This window comes from Fusarium solani (assembly GCF_023522795.1).
Source record: "Fusarium solani strain SB1 chromosome Unknown bctg00000000, whole genome shotgun sequence".
Taxonomy (NCBI): Eukaryota; Fungi; Ascomycota; class Sordariomycetes; order Hypocreales; family Nectriaceae; genus Fusarium; species Fusarium solani.
This window is the reverse complement of record NW_027072157.1, coordinates 1,927,090-1,945,071: the sequence shown is the minus strand read 5'-3', so window position 1 is coordinate 1,945,071 and position 17,982 is coordinate 1,927,090. Positions and strand designations below refer to the sequence as shown.

At 53.6% G+C, this 17,982-nt stretch overlaps 5 protein-coding genes across 5 annotated transcripts; 2 read left to right on the top strand and 3 right to left on the bottom strand.

Moving 5' to 3' along the window:
- Positions 1 to 426: 426 nt before the first annotated feature.
- On the top strand, positions 427 to 1,274 carry MRS44_000605 (uncharacterized protein; the record flags this gene model as incomplete). The annotated part of the gene is made up of 2 exons (XM_065624120.1): positions 427 to 507; positions 582 to 1,274. The coding sequence occupies 2 exons, from the start codon at positions 427 to 429 to the stop codon at positions 1,272 to 1,274; spliced, it is 774 nt and encodes a 257-aa protein (XP_065479836.1).
- A 1,100-nt stretch (positions 1,275 to 2,374) lies between these two features.
- On the bottom strand, positions 2,375 to 3,674 carry MRS44_000604 (uncharacterized protein; the record flags this gene model as incomplete). The annotated part of the gene is made up of 3 exons (XM_065624119.1): positions 2,375 to 2,914; positions 2,980 to 3,341; positions 3,386 to 3,674. 3 exons carry the CDS (start codon positions 3,672 to 3,674, stop codon positions 2,375 to 2,377), a joined length of 1,191 nt encoding a protein of 396 aa, XP_065479835.1.
- A 662-nt stretch (positions 3,675 to 4,336) lies between these two features.
- MRS44_000603 (uncharacterized protein) lies at positions 4,337 to 7,529 on the bottom strand (the record flags this gene model as incomplete). Its single annotated transcript, XM_065624118.1, has 8 exons — positions 4,337 to 4,729; positions 4,875 to 4,956; positions 5,096 to 5,191; positions 5,580 to 5,797; positions 5,856 to 6,229; positions 6,344 to 6,758; positions 6,932 to 7,115; positions 7,471 to 7,529. The coding sequence occupies 8 exons, from the start codon at positions 7,527 to 7,529 to the stop codon at positions 4,337 to 4,339; spliced, it is 1,821 nt and encodes a 606-aa protein (XP_065479834.1).
- A 1,498-nt stretch (positions 7,530 to 9,027) lies between these two features.
- MRS44_000602 (uncharacterized protein) lies at positions 9,028 to 11,349 on the bottom strand (the record flags this gene model as incomplete). The annotated part of the gene is made up of 5 exons (XM_046279896.2): positions 9,028 to 9,199; positions 9,253 to 10,455; positions 10,844 to 10,947; positions 10,995 to 11,210; positions 11,278 to 11,349. 5 exons carry the CDS (start codon positions 11,347 to 11,349, stop codon positions 9,028 to 9,030), a joined length of 1,767 nt encoding a protein of 588 aa, XP_046139150.2.
- Positions 11,350 to 12,902: 1,553 nt separating this feature from the next.
- MRS44_000601 (uncharacterized protein) lies at positions 12,903 to 17,044 on the top strand (the record flags this gene model as incomplete). Its single annotated transcript, XM_046267702.2, has 4 exons — positions 12,903 to 13,549; positions 13,596 to 15,421; positions 15,486 to 15,705; positions 15,763 to 17,044. 4 exons carry the CDS (start codon positions 12,903 to 12,905, stop codon positions 17,042 to 17,044), a joined length of 3,975 nt encoding a protein of 1,324 aa, XP_046139151.1.
- Between the last annotated feature and the right edge of the window lie 938 nt (positions 17,045 to 17,982).

Sequence of the window (17,982 nt, the reverse complement as noted above, 5' to 3'; positions counted from 1 at the left end):
CCTTTTTGTGCTCCTCAACTCGACGGATCCAATGTCGACAATATCTCGTCTTTACCGCTACGACGGTTTATCTCTCTCATCCCTGCTGCTCTCTTCTTACACGACTGGGCGCTCCGTAAGCTGACAGACAAAAAAATCTCCTCCCTCGGCACACAGCCTCAATCAGGTAGATTGCATGTTCGGCGGTCGGTGTGCCGATGAGAACGAGTACCAACTACCTGGTCTTAAGAATAATCACCCCCAAAGTCAATTATTATGTTTATTTTTGTTGGTGTGCAAACAGATTCGTCCGTAAATCAGTATAATCAGGTTACAAACAGACTTTGTGAATCAGCGCCTCAGACTCGCCCGTGAATCATTCTGCTTGGGTGTAAATAACAATCTCTCTCGCTCTCAAAACCTAATCTCTTATCTCGCCATCTCAAGATGGCTTCTCCCATGATCCGGTTCGCCGCTGTCCCAGAGCTGTTCCAAGCCATCGATGCTACTGCTGGAGATGCCCTTGTGGTACAAAGTATGTCGCTCTTTGTGTGATTTGCTGATAACTCGGTAACTAACCATATATCACATATGTTTGCCAGGAAGCTTACGCCAGCATTACCAAGGAGCGAAGCCATCAGGGACGCAGCTTTCGCATCAAGCGATACTACTCTGAGCTCCAGCTCCTCATTGTGACCATCCCAACAGAGGCTCATGAGCTCCTACACTCGCAACTTTACGCATATATTCACTCCGCCGCTATACAGATGGGGCTCGGTCGGGAGTGGGTTTCATTAGGCACCAAGACATGTCGAGCGCAGGGCCATCCAAATGGAGATAGTGGTGAGGGAGACTCGACTGGTGGACCAAGAAACCGCCCAGTAGGTTCTCGTTGGCCAACACTTATCATCGAAGCGGGATATTCTCAGTCCCTGGTGAACCTGAGAGCCGACATGCGCTGGTGGTTCGGCGCTTCAAACCACCAAGTCAAGATTGTCCTCCTCGTCAAGTATGACTCCGGCGCTGGGCATGTCGTCATCGAGAAGTGGCAGGAAGTCAGGTCAACCTCACGCCAGGGTGCGACAACGACACGAGCTGCGGCAAGCCTCACACCCACCCGCAACCAGGTCATCACCGTCAACAGAGGACCCAACTCAACTTCACATACTGTGCTTAGAGGGCCACTACGACTGGAATTCGAGCTTCTCTTCCTCAGAGCACCAGGGCAGGGAGAGGGTGATATCGTGGTTTCTGCCAATGAGATTCAGGATGCGATTGGTCCGATATGGGGATGATGAGCTTACTGGGCGCAAGGAGAGGCATGAAATAATTCCAGTTTGCCGCTCTGTTCCCTGAATGCTATAGTAATCACTGCTCCCCGGAATATCTGCTTACTGTCAGACACTCCGAGGATTATTAATATCGACATCTCTTCTACCGAGACAACTGTCTTCTAGCCGGTGTTGTAGTCATGAGGCTGCCCGCTGCGCCGGCAGATAGTGGACGAAACTATTGCCTGCAATATTGGTAGCCCCGTCGGTCATGACGCCTCTCAAAGCCGCCACTCACTATATCAGAGACCGACCTCTCTCTTTTCCCCCCGTCAGTGGCCGATCTTTCTCATGGTCAGTGACTAACTAGAAAGATGTAGCATCGAACAAGACCATTCACCGCCTAACACGGTAGTCCGTGACGGGGGATAATAGTGAGGCAAACATCCAACATCCATCCCCAGCCTTTTCGCTCGGCTCATCAAGATCCACTCATGACCGTCCGGCCCCACCAAGGACCGTCGGTCTCGCCTGGTCAGCTCCACCACAGCAGAGAAGTTGAGAAGCCGGCTCCAGATAAGGTTGTCATGACCCAGTCATGCCTAGTGTGTGGCAGCTTCTAATCCAGCCCCTTGCAAGCTCTATGCCATGTTGTCCGAGCTCTGGGAGAAGTCGGTCTTGCGTGTGTGGTTGTTGATGCCCTCAGTGTGTCTCAAGAGGGGCTCCGGAACCACGGGCAGATATTCCTCGGCATGGACATCTTTGTGCTTCAGGTAATTACACAGATATTAACTGTGCCTCCTTGTAGGACAACTTTACTACTCCGATTGCCAGAGTTCAAAGCGGCACAGCCATGAGAATCCCTGAATCCTCCCTGGCAAAGACATGAGGACACGTCGTTTGGATCATCATTACCTCTATCAGACTTTCTCATGAGTTAATTCGCAACCCAAGCCTCAGATTGGCCAAGAAGAAGAGTGCCTTGCATATCTTGCTTAACCTTCCAGCCCTGCAACATCACTATACTAAAGTATAACTCGGGATACAGTTCGAAATCACACTCTATTGTACCTAGACTTTTATAAACGCCATCTCCTCCACCAACGCCTGCATATCTCCAACCTCTACCGTCCACGGGGCTTGGGTCCTGCCCGGTGGTACTGGTTCGGCCACTTGACCTCGACACCCAGCTGCTGCGCGGCGCTGAGCACAAAGTCGGGCTCCCGGAGGAACTGCCTGGCCACGAGAACAAAGTCGGCCTGGGGCTTCTCGTCCTCCTGGACGACGGACCGGGCAAAGGCGCCGTCGGCGACGAGGCCCACCGTCGCGATGAGCAGCTCCTTTCCGTCGGCGCGCAGGGCCTCGCGGATCTTGCCCGCCAGGTCCGACTGGAAGGTCTGGTGAACCTTGATCTGCTGGGCCGAGGCGTTGCCGCCGCTGCTCACGTCGAGGACGTCGATGCCGGCGGCCGGGAGCAGCTTAGCCAGGCGGATGCTGCTCTCAATGTCCCATGAGGGCTCGCCGCTCCACTCCATCCACTCGGTGGCCGAGATGCGCAGCCAGAGGGGCATCTCGGAGGGGATCACGGCGCGGACGGCCTCGATGATCTCAAAGAGGAAGCGAGTTCGGTTCTCGAAACTACCACCATACTGGTCTGTTCGTTTCTGTATTACGAGTCAGCTACTCAACGTCCTTTGGCCCAGCAACATGCTATCAGGGGTAAACTTACGTTGGAAATGGGCGAGAGAAAGTTGGTGATCAAGTATCCATGGGCACCGTGAATCTCGATAACATCAAAGCCCGCTTTGACGGCTCTCACAGCAGCATCCTGCCACTTCTGCACCAGCTCCTTGATCTGGTCCACCGTCAACTCATTAGGCGTGGCATGGTCGTCCGCAAAGGGGACCGCACTTGGTCCAACGACATCTTCAGGCCAGCCGCCCACGCTCTCAGGCGCAAGCGTCTTCGTAGCAGTACCGCCGATCCAGGGCGCAAGCGTGCTCGCCTTGCGGCCGGCATGGGCGAGCTGAATAGCCGCCCGCGAGTTCTGGCTGTGGATATAGTCTGTGATGCGCTTGAGGGGGGGGCAATCTGCTCGTCATCCCAGAGGCCAGAGTCGTTGGGGCTGATACGACCTCGGGGCTCGACGCCAGTGGCCTCGACAAAGACGAGGCCGGCACCCTTCAGAGCGAACTGGCCAAGGTGAACAAGGTGCCAGTCGGTCAGCTTTCCATCCTGAGCCGAGTAGGTGCACATAGGAGAGACTCCGAAGCGGTTATGGAGCTCAATGCCACGGACCCGGAGAGGCTTGAAGAGTGTCGGGGCCGAAGCCGGGTCAAGCGGGGTACCAGCCGGGGGCTCCTGGGCCGGGGTGAAGTAAGGAACCCCAACAGCGGGCTTGTTCTCGATGTCTTGGTTCGTCATTGTTGCGGAGTGTGTATGGCTTTGCAGTGCAGGTCCTGTGTTGCTCTGGTTGAGCTGGGGGAGTCGAGTGGGATTTATACAGATCTCGTCCTGCTATCAGGCTTGCCTGGGGTAAATAAGGTAGCCCGATATCGTATGAGAAGGAGCCACCAAGTGGAACACTCTGCGAGAGTCGTGCTAGAACCGGGAATGATACAATTGGGGTAGAAACTGGGAGAATCCACCAAGACAAGAGTGTAAGTGAGAGGTTGATTTGATGTCGATGTTGTATTTCTGCCTGAGGTGCAAACGACCAGGGCTATATATACTGGAAACTATCTCGAGCCATCCACCACGGCAACATCTCGGTGACTTAGCCAGATCCTCAGACAAGACGTTCTCCTCACAAGGCTAGCATCAGTATCTTGCGCATGTAGCACCCCTGGATTTCTAAGCCCAATGACGTGCGAATGGACCCGATCCTCACATTTGCCTCGGAGCCTAGTTGAAACCCCTCATGGTCAACAGGGTCGGCCGCCATCGCTACACCCACAGGATTGGCTCCCGACAGCCACACCGCCGTCTTGTTCCCGGATCGTTGGGTTTGGCGCTGAATAATTCAACGGCTGACAAATATAAAACTCTCAAGTTTCTCGGGGTGTTATTTCCGATCAGGGCTGATACTACGTAGTAGACTGGTCCACAGATTTTTGTTGATTTGGTGGAGAGGAAACAGAGAATTCTACTCCATTCTTCAAGATTGGAGATCCATTGTGGGGGGAGCTTCGGGGCTGAATTCCGGACTGCGCCTGTGTGGGCAGATTCGATGTTAGTTGAGTTGGTAGACCAATGATAGCAAAGAGATCTGTCTCTTGAGTCGTTGACGACCTTTCACGCATCTCAACTCTCATGATAGATGTCATGATGAGGATTTCCATAGGTAGAGCAAAGTTTTTCTCGCACTGTTCCTCGCCACCGTTATCATTGGCGCCACCGCACATGGCTGAACCATGAACGAAGATTCCAGAAGTCGATTCAACTTCTTCACCATGATGAGATGTCGTTGTTTCTTTCGCCTGAGATCAGTCAGCAGTTCCACTTCCCCTGCCCAGCATTAACGAGTGAGATTGCCCCCAAGTCAGCAACTCGGCCGAGTTTGCCGGTCATTGTCCCTGGTCGGGCTCGAATGATTCACTCAAGGCAAAGGCAGCTCCTGTGCACATGCTGACTTGCTGGTTCGGAGGCTGTATGGGCATCAGTCGTGGTCGACCACCATGATGTGGCCATTGATGGTGTCCTCTTCCTAGAAACAGGTTAAGATATGCCTGATTAAGTGATATCCTCTCAAATCATCCACACTAAATAAAGTTGGCTTGCTAATTTACTAAAAGGGCATATCTCAAGTATGCATTATTACTTAAAAGGGACACTCGATAACTCACATTACTTTGAGGGTATCTACATTTGACCCCAAGTCGCTAGTCATCACGGGACCGTTTCTGTAACCAGTATCGTCACCCCCGAAACCTTCCACAGGGCTAGCGGTTGGTGTGGCAGATGCAGGAACAGATCCAATCATCATCAGAGGCTTCAATGGCTGGACGTCATGAAGCCGTCATGGCTGCTACCCCGGATCGGCCCGTCGTCTTGCACCCTTGCGCCTCTCATAAACTCAATATTTAACATCATGGCTTCATCATGGGTCAAAAGAAATTCATTTTGCTCTCTACCATACATGATAGACATAATAGCGCCTTCACATGCGTGACAAATGGTATGAGTCGGCAGGCTATCCAACCTGCTTCTAATGATTACAAGTCAAAACTCCGGATATCGCTCCTTCAAGTCCATCAACCGACATGATGACCAGATCCAGTTCCGTATAAATCCTACAATACATCTTTTCCTAGATCATTCGCCCCTTACGAATCGTAAGTGGGCTTGAAGGTCCATCGCTGGTTCTCGGTGCCCTGGGCAAAGGGAACACCAAGCTCGAAGAGTCGGAGAACGACATCCGAGAAGTCCTTGAAGAAGGCGTCGTTGTCCTTGGCGTACTTCTCGACGAAGGGCTTGAGCTTCTTGTCCTGGACAAGAGCCATATCGGTGGGAAGCATCATCAGGGTCTTGGTGGACTTGTCCTCATACTATTGGGAATTTCAGTCAGCAATTGCATTTTTACATCACCTCGGAGTATAGTCTCACCTGAGCAGGGCCGTTCCACTTCTTCCACTGCCACTTCTCCTCAATGAGAAGACGGAAGTAGTCGTTGGTCAGGACAGTAGGAGAGAAGGTCCAGGGTCCGTCGAAGCCGGATCGGTCAGTGTGGCATCGGCCAAGAGCGTGGGCACCGGAAAGAGCCACGATCTCCTGGTCGTTGAATCCCATGCGGTAGAAGATGTCTCGCAGGTGGTTGGAGCCCTTGGTGGCGTCGGGAAGACGGCCATCGGGAGTGCAAGCAGAGACATCACGGTCGCTGCGGCCAGGTCGGTAGGGGATGACAGGACCCTGCATCTCCTGGATGGCGCAAACACCAGCAAGGATCCAAAGATCAGAGTAGGTGATCCAGGGGAACTTGGCTATAGAACTTCTTAGCATGTTATGCTTCCAACAAGTAGCGAAAGAACTCACCCTTGACAGGCTCAAGGAAGTTACGGGCAGCAATCAGACCAGCATTGGCACCGTGGTCGGACTCGGGGCGAATCGCATGGTAGCACCGTTGCTGCCACCAGTGCCAGTCTCCTTGTCGTAGGTGCCGCTGGCGTGCCAGGCAAGTCGGAGGAGGACGGGAGCGTAGCTGCCATCATCATAGTCATCCTTCTCCTCCAGGCGGTTGGCAATCTCGTTGTAGACCTTCTGGTAGTCGTCCTTGGTAGGGTTGAAGACCTTGGGGGTGGCGGAAGCTCCGTTGGCGTAGAAGTAGTAACCAGCACCACCAGCAACAACGGCACCAGTGAGCCAGATCCAAGCCGAAGAGGACTTCTGGGCAGGCTCAGAGGAGTAGTAGCGGCGGCCGTGCTGACGGAAGACCTGACGAGGAGCAACGGAGAAGCTGCGAGTAGAGGCGCGGGTGGCCGCACGGGCGAACTGTCGGGTAGCGGAGGCCATCTAGAATGCAAAAGAGCTTGTCAGCTTGGGGGAACAGTTATGATTTGGGAGGACAAAGGTTATGGGTAGAATTTGAGCACATGGCGTTATCTTTCCGAGAACAAGAGCAAGCAGAGAGCTCGCTGAGCTACGAATGGAAGGGAAAACGCAATTAGAGATAAGGGCATGCGTACCTTGATTGTGAGCGACGGTGAAATGATAGGACGCTGGAAAGATGCTGCTTCGTACAGAGAGGGAGGGAAGAGGAAGAAGGAGAAGAAGTGAAAGGATAAGATCTGAGACGGGAGATGGAAGGGAATGCCGGGTGTTTTGGGGAGAACCTGGGCCAGGCGCGGGGAGGACGGGCAGGACGGGCACCTGCCGTGTTGATTCACACAGAGTCCAGCTGGAGAGTCCCCGGCGCCGAGTCGCCGACGCGATCCATAGAAGGCCGCAGAAGGAGCTGCCCTGCTCTACTCCTGCCCTGCCCAGGCCGGCGATTAGTGTCGAGGTACCTCGGTACCCTCGCGATACCACCCCAGCACCTGGCCGACAGCTGTCTCGAGACGGTTACGGCGAGCGTCACAGGCTGCTGAAGCTTCACGGCTCCCAGGTACCTCCCCTCCCGATAGAGCAGGTAGAGTACATCCGGGTCCAAGAACCGAACGGGTGCATTGAAATTGATTGCCCGTTATTGGACAATTTCGTGTACTCGGCCCAGTCGCTAACGGACCCGCGGCGGGGGAAAACGCCCTTGTGGAGCTGGTGGATATGGTGGAGATGCTTGGTCATGTTGATTTTCTTTCCTCTTAGAGGCTGGCTGGCGAGAAAGGGTAGAGCTCGCAGGGAGAGGCAGGGATTGCGACGTAGTACAGAGAGGAGCAGCAAAACAAGCGTTATTCCTGACGATGTCCTGAAAGAGGAAGTAGAGGCAGCTGCACACACACAAAGACCCCTTTCGTCGTTGGTCAAGGTGAGCCACGAGGTGGCAGACCATCAGAGTTCAACTAGTCAGGTCTCGAGAAAAATTCTCAGAAACCTAACCCTCCCACCATGACTTCAATCTTGACGCGAGGGGGGACCCTGAGAAAGTCTCACCTCCACGACAAGCCAGACAGGCCAGAAGGGCACACCTAAAAACCCCCCGGCGGCGAAGGCGGAGTGGCACCCGACCCGAACGGACGCCCTCCCGCATGAGCCCTCCTCTCTTCTGCAATGACTCGAGGTGACCATGATATCACGACATTGTCGATTTTTCAGTCTCCAATTGTTTCTTATCACTGCTCCCCCCTCTTGCGATCAAAGATCCCCTCCTCATGGTCCTCACAGATTATCCACCTCTTACCAATGGACAAAGCAATGTGAAGAAAACTCAAATCCTCGCGTTCAGTCTTACATGCTCCATGTGCATGATTTGTCATGCTTGACTCCATACACACCAGGAATGATGGACTCGACCAGTGGGAATCCCTGCCTGGGCCTTTCTGGGGTTGATTCAATTCCAAATTCTGGCATCCTTGCACGACCAGCAATTGTGCCGCCAACTTTCGTCATATCATCTAGTTGAATTTGCCGAGGTCAAGTTCCGAATACTTCAACGGCTCTTATCCATGTTCATCTTTAACCACCAAGTATAGAAGATATCCAGGTCATCCACTCCCCAAGAGCTCGCTCGAGGTCTCTATAGTTTCTACTCTGTCCTCTTCCCCCACTCCTGTCTCCCTCACCTTTCTTCTCCCTCCCACCCCAACCCGCTTAAGCTAGCAGCCAAACAGACATCCCATCGGATGCAGCCGGTACTCGTCGGAACTTCCGAATACCGTTGGCCACTTGCCGACAATCCTCCGCTGGATGCCGGGCACACCCCGCGTTCATCCCGTCGTCAAGAGATCTGTATCTGTCCGTAGCTGCACTCCGCATTTCAGGGATGCATCGACCTGGTAAGCGTCGCCGATGCCTTCTGTTCGGGAACTAGTCCCAGATTCCCACGTGCCGAACCCCTTCTCCACGAGATCTTGTCTTCCAAGCGAGCAAAGTAATCTTGTTCCATGTATTTACTGTGCCTATCCTTATCCATTACCTGTTTCAATCCAGAGCATCCAGCTAGGACCAGGGAGCCGAATAGCTACGTCTTCAGCTATTCGCATCCATCCAAACCCCTCTTGCTATTCGCAGGGGCGCCAATTATAATACAACTCAAGAATACCACACTTGATTATATCCTCCTCTCGATTCTGCGCCTCAAACACCGCTTTTCATCTCCTCCCGTCTTCAAACCCTCATCCTTTCTTTAGTTGAAATCCACGTTGCCTTGAGCATTTGGATCTGGCTCCCCATGGGTTTCGTAGAAGTGAGCGTATCGAGCCTCAGCTTTCTGCTTGCTCGTCTCATCTAGCTCAACTCGAGCGGCACCGTTCTCCTTCAGACCTTCTCCCACGGATAGCTTAGCTACCGAAGATGGTCTATAATGCAATTAGCAAACAAATCACTGCAATGGCATCGGTCGACTACTTACCCGAAGATCTCTCGGTCAACTTGCAGGAATACCTTCATGGCATCCTTGTCACCACGCTCAACAAGATAGGTGAGGTACACTTCTGTGAGCTCCTTCTTGACCGATGGGGAGAGATGGCTTCGCTCTCGAAGCTCGTCAAACACCTGCTTCATCCGCTCTTTGTGCTGTGCCTCTGTCTCCGCGCTTGTGGGCTGTTCCAGCTCAAACTGGAACCATCGGTCCCAAAATAGCCGGCTGTCCGCATACCACTGCACGTTCTTGATGAAGACACCACGGGCTTCTTCCACAGAGCCCTTTGCCTTCCAGAGCAGGAGGGCCCACTCCGCAACCAAGGCGGCCTTGGTGTAGATGTCCACTGTGGGAGCATCAATCTGGTTCTTGTACACTTGAATGGCAGCATCAATCCCGTTCTGGCGTCGCTCGACGTTGGCCCAGGACACGATGACCTCGACACAATCCGGCAACCTGAGGAGAATCGCCTCGTGGATATCGAGAGCGACCTGCACCCTACCAGCGCTCTCTTCGAAGTATGCCCACTGCATCCGGATACCAGGCCTGCTGATGGGCACAAACATGGTTGAGGCGCGCATGTAGATGTTTCGCACCTCCTCTTCCTTTCCTTCTTGGCCAGACATCCATCGAGCGAAACGGAACCAGAACTCGTCGTAGTAAGCGCAGGTGACGAGGCATCGCTCGTACAAGGCGACAATTCGTGAGTAATCACCTTCGGACTCCTCAAAGTCCAAGTACTTGCGCCAGTTTGCCAATTGCGAGTGCTCCAGGGGGGTGACGTGGAAATAAGGGCGTTTATTCTCAGACTCATACGTCCAGCGCTTGGAAACCTCGGTCTGTGTTGCTGTAAACACCTCGTAGTACATGGCGTCGATCTTTGCACGGATATCACGCTCAACCTCCAGCTCGGGCTTTGGCGCGCCATATGCCACAGCTTCCGCCTCAACCTCGGACTTGAACCGCGCCAAGACATCAGCGGGCACAACCTCAGTCATGGGTCGGCTGTGTGACAGCGATCGGAACCGCTCGTAGTACCTTGCATACTGGTGCATCGGGATGCGGATGATCCTCGCGTGAATCGCATAGATTCTGTCATGGGCCTCTTGGCGCTCCTCGTACTCTATGTACTTGTCCCAGAAGGGATGGGCCAGGAAATCGAGGCCGACAGCAGTCGAGCCGCGCTCAAAGAGTCTAGTTGCTTAGGTTAGACAATGTCAATCTTGCGGGAGGGAGAACTCAGGGGGCGGGGGCGGAGAGGATTAATACAGAGGGGAAGATGGTTGTGCAAGTGAGTAGCAAAACCGAGATCAGGTTCTCCCGAGCGGGTGACGTGTAACGCAAGGACGACTTTGAGGTTTAGAACGAGCACGGATGAACATCAACAGAGCCTGGCAGAGAGCGTGAGAGAGCATCCCGGCTTAATGGGGCTACTGCAGGCATATCTCACCATCAGACATCTTGACAGTGAAGTGTGAAGCCCTCGCGGATATGTCGACCGAGACCACACGGGTCAAGCGAAATACTGCGCCGACAGGCAAGTTAAGGGGATGGGGAAGGAAATCATCCAAATGAGACTTACTCTCTGACGAGGTGTGGGTCATGGGTTGTCTCCATCTTGAAGGAGCAGTAATCCGTCCACAAGTCGACAGAATTGGTGATGCTTGCGCATCCTCTCTCATAGACCTAGCTCCGTGTCAGTGATATGCCTGAGGAGCATCCGAGGCACTCACCATCTCAGCAGACTCGGGGCCCGCAATGTTGAACTCCATATCGGCATACTTTTTCCAGTATCCGAACAGGAGAGGGAACTTGAGGAGGAATCTATCGTAGGCATCGCGGAAGGTAGCGAGGGCTTGGGGGCTAGAGTTGCGGTTCAAGCCACCCTCGAGGGTCTCGCAGGCTTTGATGAGGTTTTCCCAGTTCTCGAAGTTATCGGGGTCGGCTTCCTGTGGACATATGTCGGTTAGCCATCAAGATAAAACACCCAAGAGATTATATGTGGTCGAGACTCACCACCTCAGCATTGTGCTTGCGCACAGTCGCGTACTCCTCCTCGGAGCCGCCAAAGTGGCCGAAGTCACTCATGTCGCTCGAACGGCCAAAAATTCCTCTTTTTCGTGTCGCGTGATCTGATTGATGAAGCACACAGAAGGGCGATCGGGTCGAGTTCGCGGGGCGATGTATGGAGCTGAGAAAGTTGGAGACAGGAGATGACGCTCGAGGCTCACGTTCGTCGCGACAGAAAGGTAGGGGCTGGTAGTTCGCGCTGGCCGACGGTCTCTTTTGAGGGAGTACCTGTTCGCAAAGTCACTTGTCAGCTCCAGCTGCACGTGCCTCGGGAAATTGCCGCACAAATTGGGCCGATTTGGGCTAGCGGGGCTCATGCAAGCAGCCAAGTGACTTGGTCAAAAAGTCATTTCGGCTCATCTGCAGCCTCAAAAGGTTCATCCGGCGCAACAATCTGCCGGTTTCCTGGTGACTAAGCAGACGCCGAGAGATTGCAGATATTTCAGTTGCGTGGGGGCCGTAGAGAAGAATCTTTTTTCTTCTATATCCTAAAATGAGCTGGTGATGATTCTCACATAAACATATGATAGGAAGAGAATGAACGCTCTCTTATTAGAGAGCATGATCTCAATTTCGAATCTGAAGCTCGCTTACTGTCGTTTTTTTTGTTGTTTATACGTACCTACTCGCTTCACAATCCATGGCTGTCAATGCGATCCATGCCTTGACAAGATCTGATAGAGAAGAGACTGTTTGTCTTCTGGACTGAGATTTCGCATTAGGAGCAGCTCGACATGTTTCAAGAGGCCAGGATGTCAACTACCGTGTTCATCATGGATCCATTGCTTGCGACTCTTCGCAGGAAGGCATTCGCCGTCTCTGGTTTGCTATTCCTGGATCTTAGATACTGGATCCCGGTCACCAATGTCCACGTCGACTACGAGTTACGCGTCCTCGACCAAATAACTGGAAGCCTGTTAAAAGGGACCAGCCAATGACTCGCATAATGCTTGTATATTCATTTGAGTTAGATTCAAATGCATGAAGACATGGTCTCAGGATGTGCTCTATACTTATCCTTGGCAGTGAGGCTTGTGGACGGGCTTCCATCCACATGCCTCACCTGGGCTGTACTAGAGCTGACCTCCATGTTTTCACCATGATTCTATAATCGTGCCAACACACCGCTCTTCCCATATTCATAGCTTGACGCCATCAAAGTAACTTGATCCTTCAAGTAGTGCACACCTTTTGACTTTTTCATCTTTTAATTATACTCCTGTCATGGCTGAGCTCCTGCCAAATAGCCTCGTCTACACGGTCTTGTGGAGCCACGTCCACTGAGAGTCCAGCCAGGGGCGTGTTTATCGTGGCACCCCAGCTCAGAAACGTCATTCGTAGTGCATGTCTAAGCGCTTCTACCATCCTCAAAGCCCAAACCTCGAAACTTCATCCCAACACCAAGTCAGCGCTTCAAAGCCCAACCTCTCTCTCCTACACGTCTTGAGTATTTTTCCGTTCCAACCGTCGGTCATGGGCCAGCGGAGCCTCTAATGCTGCTTCGCAATCGCTTCCTCGAACACGTCGAACCTTGAGGCTGCCCATCTCATGGTCTCCTCCTCTCCTACAAGATGGAATACTCCTCCGCTACCTGGTCTTCCCAGCCTCCCGCCCCCGAGAAATCATGCGAACTCTATATCCGCGACTACCCTCATCGCTCCATCGCCATTGTATCGTCCTCACACGCCCTAATCCTCCGGTACACAACTTCCACCAGTGAAGCCATCGCCAATGGCTCGCTTACATCCGTCGCCGCGTCTGCGCGACCCCGCGGGAACAACGGGGAGGCTCTCGTTTCCAAGTGCATGGTCGAGTTTGCGCCTGTGTCGAAGCATCTTTTACAAGACTATCGTCGTCTGACCCATCGACCGATCTACGGAACACTTGGCTTGATTGCAGTCAGCGGCGAGGTCTTCATATCTGTCATCACCCACGCAACAAGGGCCGCCATGCTACGGCCCGGCGAGACGGTTGAGCGCATAGGCGGAGTGGCATTCTACTGTCTGAGCAGCGCGGACTACGACGATGTTGTGCCTCTTGAGTCTCTCGAGTCAGAATATTCAGATGCTGCCTCGGTGCAGTCCGGCCCTTACGGCCAGGGCCTCAGCCGAAGAGAGGTGGCTATGGAACATCCTTGTCATGACCTGCGCAACCTACTCAGCAACGGAACCTTTTACTACAGCACAGATTTCGACCTGACCAACCGAGTGCAGGACAGGTATGTCGGTTGGGACTCGCGACTAGCACAACGCTCACATGGATAGGCCTATCAACTCCAACTCGTTTGAAATCGACAACTTCGACGATGCCTTCCTCTGGAACTCGTTCATGATCAGCCCCCTGGTGCAGTTTCGGTCACGACTCATGCCTCAGGAACGGGCAGCTCTTGATTCTTCGCGAATTCTCACTTCTGCAATCAGAGGTTTCTGTAAGACAATGACCATTCCGTTGAGCTCCTCGCCCATAAAGAATGTTAAGTCTGGCATGCCCTCTTTCATGACACTCATCTCGCGCCTGTCTTGTCAAAGAGCCGGAACTCGTTTCAACTCGCGAGGCATTGACGACGACGGGCATGTTGCCAACTTTGTCGAGACCGAGACGACATTCTGGAGTCCGGCGGGAGTCCTGTTCTCGTATGCCCAAGTCCGTGGTTCCGTGCCAGTCTTCTGGGAGCAGGCTGCCGACCTCATCCCAGGACGTCAAAAGATCACAATAACCAGGTCTCCGGATGGTACACAGCCCGCATTCAACAAGCACTTTGAGGAGCTCGAGCAATCATACGGAGCCGTTCATGTCATTAATCTTCTCAGCGAAACCAAGCCAGGCGAGGTTGAGTTGAGCACGCTCTACCATAACGGTATTAGACACTGCCCCCTGAGCCGACCAGGGCCAGATGGCTCATGGGATCGTGCCCTCTTGCGGGAAACAAACTACGATTTCCACGCCGAGACCAAGGGACCTGCCGGGTATGAAGCTGCTAGAGATATCCGCCGCTACATTGAGGATTCGACCGATGGTTTTGCCTACTTCCTTGCAGAGGAGGCGAGCGACCCACGAGAGGACCAAGATGGCTCTGGACATGCACGCATGGTGGTTGTGCTTCAACAGGAGGGTGTTTTCCGAACCAATTGTCTGGATTGCTTGGACCGAACCAACCTCATCCAGACCATGATCTCACAAATGGCTGTCGAAGCCTTCCTGGGACACCGAGGTGAATTCGCAGCCTCTGACTTTTGGATGAGGCACTCCAGTTTATGGGCAGACAATGGTGACTCATTGTCCAAAACGTATGCTGGAACCGGCGCGTTGAAGTCGTCATTTACACGGCATGGAAAGATGTCTCTGTCCGGTGCTGTGGCCGATGTGCGCAAATCTGTTCAGCGCATCTATCACAACAACTTCCTCGACCCTTCTCGACAAATTACCATCGACATGCTCCTGGGTCGTCTCGTTGGACAAGCACCGGTTCACTTGTTTGATCCGATCAGCGACTTTGTGTCTTCCGAGTTGTCGAAGCGAGGCGGCGAATTCACTTCGTACAACGGTATTACAATATGGGTCGGCACGTTTAACCTCAACGGTCGAACAGAAGGCGTCGATCATGACCTCGGTCCTTGGCTATTCCCGGAGTCTATGGGCAACGCCCAGCCAGATATCTATGTGGTCGGCTTCCAGGAAATCGTGGAGCTCAGTCCACAGCAAATCATGAACAGCGACCCATCTCGGAAGAATCTATGGGAGCAAGCTGTCAAGAGCAACCTCAATGATCGACAGAAGCGGTTGGGAGGTGAGAAGTATGTGCTACTACGAAGCGGGCAGCTTGTTGGAGCAGCGCTATGCATCTTTGTAAAGACGCCCAGTTTGGCCAACATTAAGAACGTCGAAGGCAGCGTGAAAAAGACTGGCATGTCTGGCATGGCTGGAAACAAGGGGGCTGTTGCGATTCGCTTCGATTACGCCAACACTCACATCTGCTTCGTCACGGCGCATTTGGCAGCGGGATTTTCAAACTATGAGGATCGCAATCGGGATTATGCAACTATTCATCATGGTCTGCGTTTTCAGAGGAACCGAGGCATCGATGATCACGGTAAGCTTTGCAGAGCCGACAGCCACTTGCTGTATAATGGGAGAGCACATACTAACACGAGTAGATGCCGTTATCTGGCTTGGTGACTTCAATTATCGCATCGGCTTGAGCTTGGAAACTGCAAAGGCTCTAGTCAAGAAGCGTGACTTTGAGGCCCTGTACGAGAACGACCAGCTCAACCTCCAGATGGTGGCTGGCCTGTCGTTTCCATTCTATTCGGAAGCTCGCATTACGTTTCCACCCACGTACAAGTTTGACATTGGGACTGATGATTACGATACTTCGTATGCTTGCTCATGCCTCCTTGTTGACTGATTGCGTTTGTACTAACACGATCTCAGTGAAAAGGCTCGCATTCCCGCTTGGACGGATCGCATTCTAAGAAAGGGTTCTAACCTCAGGCAAATCCTGTACGACTCGGCGCCTCTCAAGTTTTCAGACCACCGACCGGTCCATGCTGCCTTTGAGTGCAGGGTGAGTATCGTGGATGAATCTCTGCGGGAGTCAATCAGCCAAGAACTCTATCAGCGCCGGAAGGCCGAGGTCGGGGACGCTACAGCGCATCTCGGCACGGGCGAAGACAGCGATGATGAAGACCTGATCGGATACGACTCGATAGAGCCGGGACTGCCACCGGCTAGTTCGGACCGCCAGAAGTGGTGGCTCGACAACAGACAGCCTGCTCGTGCGGCAGTGCCTGTCCCCAAGGCCAGGAATGGGCAGACGGTTTCTCTCAACCCCAACCGCCCGTCAAATCCCTTTGGTCAAGCCGAGGAACCGGACTGGATATCAATCCCGAGGTCGTCTTCCAAGGCTTCCTTGTCGAGCATGTCGAGCTCGCCGTTTGAGAAGGTCAACTTGCCTCATGCCATGGCATCAGCCTCGAGCATCCCGCCTAGAAAGCTACCCCCGCCATATGATCCATCGACCTTGCCAGCCAAGGTTGGACGTCTCGCCCTGATGGACGATCATGGACCAGCCAGCAGAGGAGAAACGCCGCCTCCGCCTCCACCCCCGCGGCGGCAGACTGCAGGAGTGGGACAGGGAGGCAGCAATGGCTTTGGACTTAATAGGACACAGACGCAGCCGCTGCCAACGCCCCTTCGACCAACTTCGGCAGCCTCCCACACTTCACATGCCTCGCAGCAGCACGGCAAGAGTGGGAAGCCGGCGCCTCCAGTGGCAAAGAAGCCAGCACATCTGGCGACAATATCTCCCATATCAAGTCCAGTGGGAAGCCACAGCACCATAGACGATGACTTTCGTCCTCCATTGCCCACCAGGGCGGCCACGGCTAGTTTGGTAGCAAGCCCTCATCCGCACGGAGCTGGGGCCGCAACCGTGCGGAAGCCCGTGGCAGGGCCAAAGCCCGGGATGAACGGCTCGAGCCCGAAGCCGTCAACTCCGGTCGGAGCAGTGGGTTTGCCCGGGATGATGGGTGGGGATGTCCGGGGTGGACGCCGAGCGGCACCACCCGTGCATCCGAAACCACACCTGCAGCAGCAGCATCATCATCAGCCGCATCAACAACAGCAGCAGGGGACCATAGACTTGTTGGGCTCGCTGGACGAGGGTCAGGAGGTGGGAGGATGGGAGACTCTGAAGCCGAGTACGAGAGCGTAGCGGGCCAGAGAGGGAGAAAAAGTGGTTTAGCCAAGTTAGATCTCGGGCTGGGTCCGGTGGGTTTGGCGTTTTAGGGTTTCTGCGGGATTGAAGCGTTTGAGTACAGTAGGTGCAGCAACGGGTTACGCAGCTGATGGGTCCTGTAGATTTTCTGCAGCTGGGACTGGGGGTTTTCAATGGGATGGAGCTCATTGACATTGTGTGTGCCCAATGAATATCTTCCGTGTTCGTCCATTATCTCCTCGATATCAGAACTGGCCTAGACTGCCCTTGGTGAAACCTGGTGATGAACAGGGTCGGTCTGTCTCACGACTCGTGAACCACAGCTGCATCATGTGCCTCTGTTCAGCCACAGTTCCCTTTTTTCTCGTCGAGATAGCGGACCAACGTCCAATCTCTCACCGTTAGGTTCGTCCCGCTCGATCGGCCGGTGCGCCACCCGCAAGGTCGGATGATGTACATTTCGGCCTCTGCCGGGTCTCTCTGTCTCGTCTGGTGAAGTACAAGTGGTGTGAGTTCTTATGGCAGTTACCCTGTAGAACAACGGCGGTGACCCCCCCTCCCTATTCATCCCTTGCACCCATGTCGTGCTGGGCTACTTGACCTCATGACCACCTTGGACAAAAGCCTCGTCCCTCCTCCCCCCGCAAGCAAGATCTAACCCTTGACCGAGCCGATGCCGGGCATTGGGTAGATGTTTAAACTCGGTGCATTGTTTGTCTCTGCCTTCTTTTTCTCTCCCTTCTTCCCTCCTTCTTTCAACACGCTTGGATGGATATTTATCATCTTTGCAACGCCTTTGTCCGACATCGATAAAAATCACGTCCTGCAGTTAGCCGCAATCCACCGTTTTACCTTCCGGAAGAGATAAGCTGCCTCTCTAGGCTGCCCTGCAAGGCCAAGGCCAGCTGCCCCCCATCTTCAGCACACGACCACTC